This window comes from Myotis brandtii, unplaced genomic scaffold (genome assembly GCF_000412655.1).
Source record: "Myotis brandtii unplaced genomic scaffold, ASM41265v1 scaffold48, whole genome shotgun sequence".
Taxonomy (NCBI): domain Eukaryota; kingdom Metazoa; phylum Chordata; class Mammalia; order Chiroptera; family Vespertilionidae; genus Myotis; species Myotis brandtii.
In genome coordinates, this window is record NW_005368341.1 from 7,828,195 (window position 1) to 7,839,103 (window position 10,909).

General features: G+C 40.3%; 1 protein-coding gene across 7 annotated transcripts in view; it reads right to left on the reverse strand.

Moving 5' to 3' along the window:
* Positions 1 to 10,909, reverse strand: part of CDK14 (cyclin-dependent kinase 14) — a 516,851-nt gene that overhangs the window by 169,743 nt on the left and 336,199 nt on the right. Inside the window, exon 10 of one of the 7 annotated variants that reach the window (XM_014547612.1) lies at positions 4,416 to 4,593. The exons of the other annotated variants lie outside the window; for them this stretch is intronic. Within the exon in view, the coding sequence (XP_014403098.1) occupies positions 4,507 to 4,593 (87 nt within the window). The 3' untranslated portion in view covers positions 4,416 to 4,506. Of the gene's footprint in view, positions 1 to 4,415; positions 4,594 to 10,909 lie in introns of those variants that run through there. 7 annotated transcript variants of the gene reach the window in all.

Genomic DNA, 10,909 nt, shown 5'->3' on the forward strand with positions numbered 1-10,909 from the left:
ATATAATAATAATTTTTTTAAAAAAATTATAATATAATTTTGTGTGTGTGCATATACAATTTAATTTTAGGTCTGGATGAGATCGCTTCAAATGATAGACATTAAAATATATTTGGGGAGATAACCCACTACAAAGCATAATATGCTAATTAGACCGGATGACCTTCCAGACGAAGGCGGGGCTGCAGAGAAGCCCAGGTCCCAGGTGCCAGAGGGAAGCTGGTGCCAGCAGCCGGGGGAAGGAAAGCCTACTCTTGCATGAATTTTGTGCATCAGGCCTCTAGTAAATACATAACATCAGAGACCTGATTATCATGCAGTGGTTAAAACAAAACACAGCGAGTTGAAAACAATGTTTGTAATTTTTTTAAGTGAAATATACATCATTCATGAACACATACTACTTAGACATAGACATAGAAGAAAGTCTATGCATAAAATTGTTTTTTAAATATATTTTATTGATTTTTTACAGAGAGGAAGGGAGAGGGATAGAGAGTTAGAAACATCAATGAGAGAGAAACATCGACCAACTAGTGGTCCGCGGACCACCGGTTGGCGACTGCTGATCCAAAGGTTTCCTTAAACTAGCGGTTGCCAACCTTTTGGACCTCACAGACCACTAGTGGTCCGCGGACCACCGGTTGGCGACTGCTGATCCAAAGGTTTCCTTAAACTAGCGGTTGCCAACCTTTTGGACCTCACAGACCACTAGTGGTCCGCGGACCACCGGTTGGCGACTGCTGATCCAAAGGTTTCCTTAAACTAGCGGTTGCCAACCTTTTGGACCTCACAGACCACTAGTGGTCCGCGGACCACCGGTTGGCGACTGCTGATCCAAAGGTTTCCTTAAACTAGCGGTTGCCAACCTTTTGGACCTCACAGACCACTAGTGGTCCGCGGACCACCGGTTGGCGACTGCTGATCCAAAGGTTTCCTTAAACTAGCGGTTGCCAACCTTTTGGACCTCACAGACCACTAGTGGTCCGCGGACCACCGGTTGGCGACTGCTGATCCAAAGGTTTCCTTAAACTAGCGGTTGCCAACCTTTTGGACCTCACAGACCACTAGTGGTCCGCGGACCACCGGTTGGCGACTGCTGATCCAAAGGTTTCCTTAAACTAGCGGTTGCCAACCTTTTGGACCTCACAGACCACTAGTGGTCCGCGGACCACCGGTTGGCGACTGCTGATCCAAAGGTTTCCTTAAACTAGCGGTTGCCAACCTTTTGGACCTCACAGACCACTAGTGGTCCGCGGACCACCGGTTGGCGACTGCTGATCCAAAGGTTTCCTTAAACTAGCGGTTGCCAACCTTTTGGACCTCACAGACCACTAGTGGTCCGCGGACCACCGGTTGGCGACTGCTGATCCAAAGGTTTCCTTAAACTAGCGGTTGCCAACCTTTTGGACCTCACAGACCACTAGTGGTCCGCGGACCACCGGTTGGCGACTGCTGATCCAAAGGTTTCCTTAAACTAGCGGTTGCCAACCTTTTGGACCTCACAGACCACTAGTGGTCCGCGGACCACCGGTTGGCGACTGCTGATCCAAAGGTTTCCTTAAACTAGCGGTTGCCAACCTTTTGGACCTCACAGACCACTAGTGGTCCGCGGACCACCGGTTGGCGACTGCTGATCCAAAGGTTTCCTTAAACTAGCGGTTGCCAACCTTTTGGACCTCACAGACCACTAGTGGTCCGCGGACCACCGGTTGGCGACTGCTGATCCAAAGGTTTCCTTAAACTAGCGGTTGCCAACCTTTTGGACCTCACAGACCACTAGTGGTCCGCGGACCACCGGTTGGCGACTGCTGATCCAAAGGTTTCCTTAAACTAGCGGTTGCCAACCTTTTGGACCTCACAGACCACTAGTGGTCCGCGGACCACCGGTTGGCGACTGCTGATCCAAAGGTTTCCTTAAACTAGCGGTTGCCAACCTTTTGGACCTCACAGACCACTAGTGGTCCGCGGACCACCGGTTGGCGACTGCTGATCCAAAGGTTTCCTTAAACTAGCGGTTGCCAACCTTTTGGACCTCACAGACCACTAGTGGTCCGCGGACCACCGGTTGGCGACTGCTGATCCAAAGGTTTCCTTAAACTAGCGGTTGCCAACCTTTTGGACCTCACAGACCACTAGTGGTCCGCGGACCACCGGTTGGCGACTGCTGATCCAAAGGTTTCCTTAAACTAGCGGTTGCCAACCTTTTGGACCTCACAGACCACTAGTGGTCCGCGGACCACCGGTTGGCGACTGCTGATCCAAAGGTTTCCTTAAACTAGCGGTTGCCAACCTTTTGGACCTCACAGACCACTAGTGGTCCGCGGACCACCGGTTGGCGACTGCTGATCCAAAGGTTTCCTTAAACTAGCGGTTGCCAACCTTTTGGACCTCACAGACCACTAGTGGTCCGCGGACCACCGGTTGGCGACCACTGCTTTAGAATTCTCTTTTATACCTTCTTAATAGCAAATATCTTGCAAATAGTTAATAACTCTCTCTATTAAATCATCACTGTTTAAATTACAGGGTGGTTTTTAACTCCAGACTGGACCCCGACTGGTAGCCATCCATTGAAGAAGGTAGCAGCTGTAAACCTCATGTTGGCTCTCAATGTAGTTCATTAATTTCATCATTCATTTCCCACTGTCAGTCCAGCACACTGCTAAACAGTTTATTTCAGACTTTCTCTTGTATCCTTTAAGCTTCAATTCAACCAACTTAACAGCAACTAACTACCAGAAGATGACATCAACTAATATTCATTAAGGAAAAGAGCTTTCTTCAGAATCCAAAATTTTAAATTTTTTGATTTACCCTCATGTTGATTTTGCTCACATTCTTTTCAGGTTAAAAGAAAAAGTCAGAATTGCCCATCACTAAAACACCTCCCCCAAACTTAATACATAACACAGTTATTCTTTATTTTAGATTTTATAGGTCAGTAACTTCCTTATAGTTATTGCCTTATCTTTTCTTTCTCTCAACAGATTAAAGCTGGAGATCAATTTGGAGACTTTACAACAATATTGAGTCTACTAGTTGATGAACATGGTATACCTCCCCATTTATGGTTCTCATACTATATGCCTTGGAGTTGTATAAGCTCTTGGAGGCAGATCAGGGCTATTGTGGGGGATGGAAAGGGAGGTCAAGCAGGTGGAATTTAGGGTCTCAGGATTATAGGTGAAATTTATGTAAAAAATACATTACTAATATTTTTTTAAAAAACTATGGATACTGTAGCCTCCTTCTATAGGTGAAGAAGTGAATCCTGCTTAAGCATGTCCAATTACAAACAAAGACAAGACTAGAAATCAAGTCTTGCAACAAGCAGTCCAGAATGAGCTTTTATTCCAGAATTTATGTAAAAATACCTTTGACATACTTTTTACATTTACTATCTATCATGACATAAAGTCATAAATTCCATAAATTTATCACAGATGGTTATGTTATATCACTTGCACTGGATTTAAACACAGTGTAATGCCAAGAGAAAGAGCTTTGAAGACCACAATTGGGTTTAAGCTGTGCTGGCTCCAGTTATAGGCAAGATTTGTGTATTATTTTAATGGAGGCAGTATGGAGCATTCAGGTCTACCAATGCTGTTCTTCAAACCCTGCTAGGAGGTGAATTCACAAATTACTGAAACATATCCTTATCCCCCCTCCCTCCCCCGGGTTCAGTGGAATTAATTAAATACTAATATTCTAATTAAAGTACAGAGTGGGTGCTCGCTTCAGCGGCACATATACTAAAAATGGAAAGATACAGAGAAGATTAGCATGGCCCCTGCGCAAGGATGAGATGCAAATTTGTGAAGCGTTCCACATTTTTTTATGTAATACCTTAATCAACAAAGAAAAAAAAAGAAATCACACCTTGAAAACAAATAGAAAGTATAAGAATATATTCTGCTGGTCAAATACATGTAAGTTATCAGGTCCCCAAAGACATGAAAAGTCTATAAAGTAATGTGTGAACTAGCTTTACTTGAAGACATCTTGCAGGAGATATTCTAGTGTCCTAAACTGGAAAGCCTGGATGACATCCAGGATGGACATCCCTTTCCCTGGTTTGCTCGCAAAGGTCTACACCATTATAATTTAAAAATAAGAACTAGAGCTCATTCAGTTAACAAGGTAGTAAGTTAATTATTAGAATTTGTATTCATAAGGTTTAACTACATTGAAGCTTATGAATGCTGAAGAAGCTCACTTTCTACCATCAAAGTATCACTGGAAAGTGCTATTAACAAAGGCAAAGGAGATGTGTTGCCCATTTTACCTGTGTGCCGTTAATTCCATGATATTGAATCTTTTACAGGACTGCAGACTGGCATCTTATTTATATTAATTTCAAATCAATGACTCACAAATCCATTGACTATAAAAGTTTAGCAGTAATACATCTTCGTAAAGCTTGGTTTGGGGGAAAGGGAAGGAAAAACAAGATGTTCTCCCACGTGTGAAGGATAACATTTGGAGCACTTGAGACTTGCTTTACAGAGCAACACTTGATCGGTTTTTCTTAATATTCCATGTGTATTTTGAAAGTGCTACTTTTTCTCCAAATTCCATAAAAATCTCCTTTAAAATGAAAAAAATAAAATTAAAATAAAGTACAGAGTGGAAGGGTAAAAAGAAAGTCTCTTTTTATATTCACATTTTTTAAAGAGAAGAAAGGAGAAAAGAAAAGGCAGAGTGACTACTGAAGGAACCTTCATGTAATGTTTTCATTATTACTGTTTTATTTCTACAGCAGGTTATGCTGAGACACACGGTGAATAAAATCTCTTCGTTTGCTTTCTTCTTTATTTTCTGAGTGAATTTTTTATCTTCTCATCTGAAATGACAGGCTGGTATTATCAAAGCTGTGTATCCTCAGATTCGGTAGCGGACCTGAATTTCCTTTTTTCATTATTTTTGGTAGAACACACAGACCGTAGGGGTAAGCTATCAGCACCCACATATCTCCAAATTCTTACTAGGTTCCCTTAAGGGGCAAAGAAGATAATTAACCTGTCATCCTAGACAGTGTACCATTCCTTCTCAATGTTTAAAATTTTTATCATAAAGAGATGAACCAGAACAAAGAAAAGGAAGCATTTCTAACCAAAGCTACTGAAGAGCATAAAGGAAAATACTGAGTTCTCAGAAATTCTAAGACTAAAAACCAAAACCAAAACAATACACTCAAAACATAGTACTTTTGCCTGCTGACTTGTACTTGCTTTCTTCATTTAGTTACATATTTCTGAAAACCGATCTCCCATTTGACAACCTTGCTCCTATAAACGTTATTCTAATGAAAACCAAAGAAATATAAATAAAATATTTGAGATTGATTTTCTTTAATCCTCACCTGAGGATATTTTTTCCATTGCTTTTTCGAGAGAGTGGAAGGAAGAGGGGAGGGGGAGAGGGAGGAGGAGAGGGAAAGGGAGAGGGAGGAAGAGGGGGAAGGGGAGAGGGAGAAACATCTATGTGAGAGAGACACATTGATTGGTTGCCTCCCACACGAACCCTGAGCCCTGACTGGGCCGGGGACCAAACCTGCAACTCAGGTGCCCTTGACTAGGAATGGAACCCATGACCCTTTGGTGCGACTGGGCCAGGGACCAAACCTGCAACTCAGTTAGATGCCCTTGACTAGGAATGGAACCCATGACCCTTTGGTGAGCAGGCCGATGCTCTAACCACTTAGCAGCACTGGCTGGGCTTGCACTGATTTTTACATGTGCCATTCTCTTAGTTTATATGTTCATCTTAGTTAATATGTTGAGTTTCCTGAAGCACAAGGAAGCATTCTGAATCAGTCCCTTCACAAGCTGCTCTTCTGGCCTTGTCTCTCAACGTGAAGACCTCATTTAGAATGTCTCCTTCGTTAAGGGTTTGAGAAAGACCCTCTGAACATGAAATCTTATCTTTGTCTTCTTCTCCTTCCTAAAACATGTCCTGAATATTATCACGCAGCAGCCTGGCATATGTGGGAGGAAAAAAGTCACAGTGCTCATCTCTGTCACTGGAGAACACCTTGATGAACTGCTTACACCAATGCCAATCTCAGCATCTTCTGTACCTGCAGGAGAGGCCACGTCCTTCTCATACTGTCTTGGATGCTATCCCAGTGCTATAAACAGAAGGCTTGGCCTCTCAGGCGTGGCTGACATCAGTGGAAATAACCTGGAATAAGTGGGCACATCAGCGAAAATAAAGCACAGCTGTTTGGAGGGCGGGATCACATGAGATGACACAGGATAATACTGAGCAGTGACATGGAAGTAGCCAATAGTAGGCATATTTGTCATTCTTTTACCTTAACACAGATAGGGCTTTGAACACTGAATTAAAAGTATAGACTAGATTCCTGGCATTTGTCAAGCTCAGTTCTTGGGCTTCGGGACTACCCATGGAGGGTGAGTCAAGGCTGGAGGAATTGAGAGTTCTGCTGTGTATCATTCAGCTCTCTAACTTTCTGAGCAAGCAGTTGGTTTAAAAAGAGAAAAAAAAAATAAGAAAGAAAAAAACCCAACTTGCTTCTTGTAGCATTTTCATGAATAAGATCATTACTTAAAAAACAGAAGACAACGAAACATATATACCAGAGAAAAAAATGCTAAGCCCTGGCTGGGAGCTCAGCTGGTTAGAGTGTCATCTGTACACCAAAAGGTTGTGGATTTGATCCCTGGTGGGGCATGTACAGGAGTAACCAATCATTGTTTCTATCTCACATCAATGTCTCTATCTCCCCCCCTCTCTCTTTCTCTCTCTCTGTCTCTTTTCCCCACTGTCTCTTTCTCCCCCTTCCTATCTCTCAAAAAATCAATTAAAAAACACACACACATATCCTTGGGTGACGATTAAAAAAAAGCTAAGTGGTTGCTGAGACAGAATAGTCTACTAGTAAATAATAATTCAATATTCATAAGTCAGAAAATACCTGTTGTAACATACAGACCATTCTTTATCTTAACACTCAAAAGTTAAAGGTTCACTGGTCTATTAAAGTCACTGAGTGTAGCCCTAGATGGTTCGGCTCAGTGGATAGAGCGTCGGCCTGCGGACTGAAGAGTCCCAGGTTCAATTCCAGTCAAGGGCACATGCCTGGGTTGCAGGCTCGATCCCCAGTAAGGGGGCGTGCAGAAGGCAGCCAATCAATGATTCTCTTTTATCATTGATGTTTCTATCTCTCCCTCTCCCTTCCTCTCTGAAATCAATAAAAATATATTTTAAAAAATAAAGTCACTGAGTTTATATGATGGACAGTATAGTATATAGCGTCTCTTACCTTTTTTGAAATAATGTTGGTACAGGTCTGTTCAAATAAATGAGTGCTCCCATTTTAACCAATTCATGCCACATTAAATATGCAGGAAGAAGGATCATCAGCAATGCCCCCAACCCTGTTCCCTACTCCCAAAGTAATGACTATAGGTTTTTGATGCCTCAACTTGACCTTGATACTGTACTGGCAGCACTTGGCTTGAGGATCTTTGCACTGCCCTGCCTAGCACAGCTTTCATTCAGTTGCCAGGCAATAAATATTTTTACTGCCTAAGTGTCTATTTCCTTCCACAAAGTGGCTCACTGACAGAACTAAGACATAATTCCTGAAAGGGGAAATCTTCCTATTGACACAGAAGAAGAGAATGGCCTTTTTGGAGAGTTTTCCACTTTGATTCATCTACAGCATCATCCCTCTACCCCCTAATAGACTATTTTATAGAGCAGTTTCAGGTTCACAGCAAAACTGAGCAGAAGGTACATAGATTTCCCATATAATAGCATCTTTTCCTGTTACCAAAAAATTGAGCTTAATGTTTGAAAAGATATACAAACACTGGATTACTTTTGTTTAAAAACCTTTTCGCTAGATAGAAGATTATAATTTCACTAAAGTTAATGCCTTTTCCATTTCGTATCCAATTAGACATCATGGTATCAGGAAGCTCACAGTTATGAGAAGGAGCCTCTCTATACACTATCTAATTATTTGTCTAAGCATATTTTTTCATTATGAGGAAGAAAATTAATAAGGAATTGGCAATTTGATTAAGTTCCCTTATGGTTTAGATTCTGGATTTTCAGAGTGGCACATCCGACCAGTACTAAGTATTACAAAGAAAACTCAATGAAAATTGTGCCAAACTTCATCAAAGTAGATATTCCCTGAAGCCCACTGCTGGGCGTATCCTAGGTACCCACAACTGCTGTACGAACTGAATCACATCCAGAGAGTCAATTACCAGATTAAAATGTGCATGCATCACTACTCTGTGAGAGAGAAACAATATTTCATTTTAGCGGAAATAAGATGTGATCTGAGAAATGAGCCCAATATTATTCTCCAAAACACCTTTATTAATACCTTTTAGCTATTTACTTTTCATATGGCAAACATGAAACACTTTTTAATACTAAATTTTAATTAGAGCAAATTGATAGTAATTTGTTCTGAGCTTCAATCAAATGAACCAGGCATGTGAATGTTAAATCAGAGTGACTTACATATTATTGGAACAAGAACTGCAAAAGGAGAAACTAAAGGGAAATATGATCTCACATCTATTTTTAAACAAACAAATGAAAGAAAATTGTCTTTAATTTTTAAAGTGGTTCTTAATGTCATCCCCACAGAGTTCCCCCCAAAAAATGCATTTTTTAAAAAGAACACAGTGAAGTATAAAAAAAATGCAGTAATTCTGTTGCTAAGAAAGCAAATTGATGCAACCACTGTGGAAAAGTGTGGTGGTTCCTAAAAAACTTAAAAAATGGAACTTCCTTATGACCCAGTGATTCCTCTTCTGGGTATATATCCAAGGAAACCCAGAACACTAATTTGAAAGAATATATGCACCAACTTGTTTATTGCAGTATTATTTACAATAGCGAAGATGTGGAAGCAACACAAGTGCCCATCAATAGACAAGTGGATAAAAAAGTTGTGGTACATATATGCAATGAAATATTACTTGGCCATAAAAAAGAATGAAATCTTACCATTTGCAACAGCACAGCTGGACCTAGAGTGTATTATGCCAAGTAAATTAAGTCAGTCAGAGAAAGACAAATACCATATGATATCACTTCTATGTGGAATCTAAAGAACAAAATAAACAAACAAACTAGAAACAGACTTATAGATGCCAAGAACAAACTGATGGAGGCCAGAGTTTAGTGGTGTTGGGGAAAAGGGTAAAAAAGGTGATGGGATTGGGAAGTACTATTTGGTAGTTACAAAACTGGCACAGGGGAATAAGGTAAAGCACAGAGAATACAGTTAACAATACTGTAATAACTATGTAGGATGCCAGGTGAGTACTTGAATTATTGGAGGGAACACTTTGTAACCCATTTGAATGTCTATTCTCTATGCTGTACACCTGAAGCTAATACAAAAAAAACTGTTGAATAAAAACTATAATAAAAAAATAAAATAAAATAAAAGCAATAATTCTATTATTGCAAATATTTCTGCAGCATCAGGGTGCATGCTAATGGTTAATTCCCACAGAGTACTCCCCTCTCCCCCACCCCTGTTACCAAATCCTAAACTCCATTAGGGGACTAAAAGCAAAACTAACAGCATTGCAAGGTCAAAGGTGAAGGAAGACAGCAGCGAGGTTTGGGTAGAGAAACCTAGGTCTAAGAGAAGGAAAGAGAATTTTTAATTGGGAAATCAAGAGAAGATTTCACTAGGGGGGGAAGCATTTCTCATATTCAGAAAAGTGGGTTCTATTTAGACTCTGGGGACAGGAGAAGCATAATTCTGGGCAGGTGTAAAGGCAAAGAAGTACAGAAGTTCGACAGCACAGGATGTGTCCCTAAACCAATTCCTGCACCTTCATCGGGGATTGGCCAACATGGAAGGTAAAGTCTGACCTGATCTTTGCTCTTGTCTTGGAAAAGAATGTACTCCTAAGTAGAAAAGTTCACTGGCAATGTGAACATTTAGTTACTCAAAAGTAACAGGAGCCTGATTTTATATTAGACACAATACTGAGGAAAAAAATAAATGATTTGTTTTGGAAAAGAATGTACTCCTAAGTAGAAAATCAAGTTCACTGGCAATTTGAACATTTAGTTACTCAAAAGTAACAGGAGCCTGAGTTTATATTAGACACAATACTGAGGAAAAAAATAAATGACTGGTACATTTAAAATAGACAGTTCTCAAGAAAATGGGGTATATGCACATATATGTGTGTGTATGAATATTATTCAGCCATAAAAAATAATAAAATCTGCCACTTACAATGACAAGGATGAACCTTGAGGGCATTATGCTAAGGGAAACAAGTCAGAGAGAGAAAGACAAATACCATATGATCTCACTTATATGTGGAATCTAAACGAAACAAATTACCAAGCTCATAGATACAGAGGACCAACTGGTGGTTGCCATTTATAAAATAAATAAGTTATGGATGTAAAAAAAAAGAAAAAATAATAAAATTAGTTCTCAATATTTTTCCAGTACAACTAAATTCATAAAAGAGATTTTAGGTAGAATACAAAAATGCCATAGCCTCCACACTCCCTGGAAAACATATGTCTGTCATTTTCCAAAGAAATGAGAGAGAGGACAAATTCAGCTCCAAGGTCAGCTCATCTGTCAACTTGACTTAAGATAAAACTGTTCTCCAGTGGACATGCGCCAGTGACTTGGGTAGATTAGTCTTAATGATAAATTTTAATCAAACAGCCATAGCTTTCTATGAAGATACATGATAATGAGACATGAGAGATCAATTTAGGATAGAATGTTTTGAGGAGGCTTTTCTTTTTCTTGCAGGGAGTTGGGCAGGAGATGATACAAGGTCAGATTTTAAATGAACTCATGCCTCACAAAAGATTAGCAGCCTGGATAGATTTATCCTTGAGTGTAAAGTCTTCTAAGGTG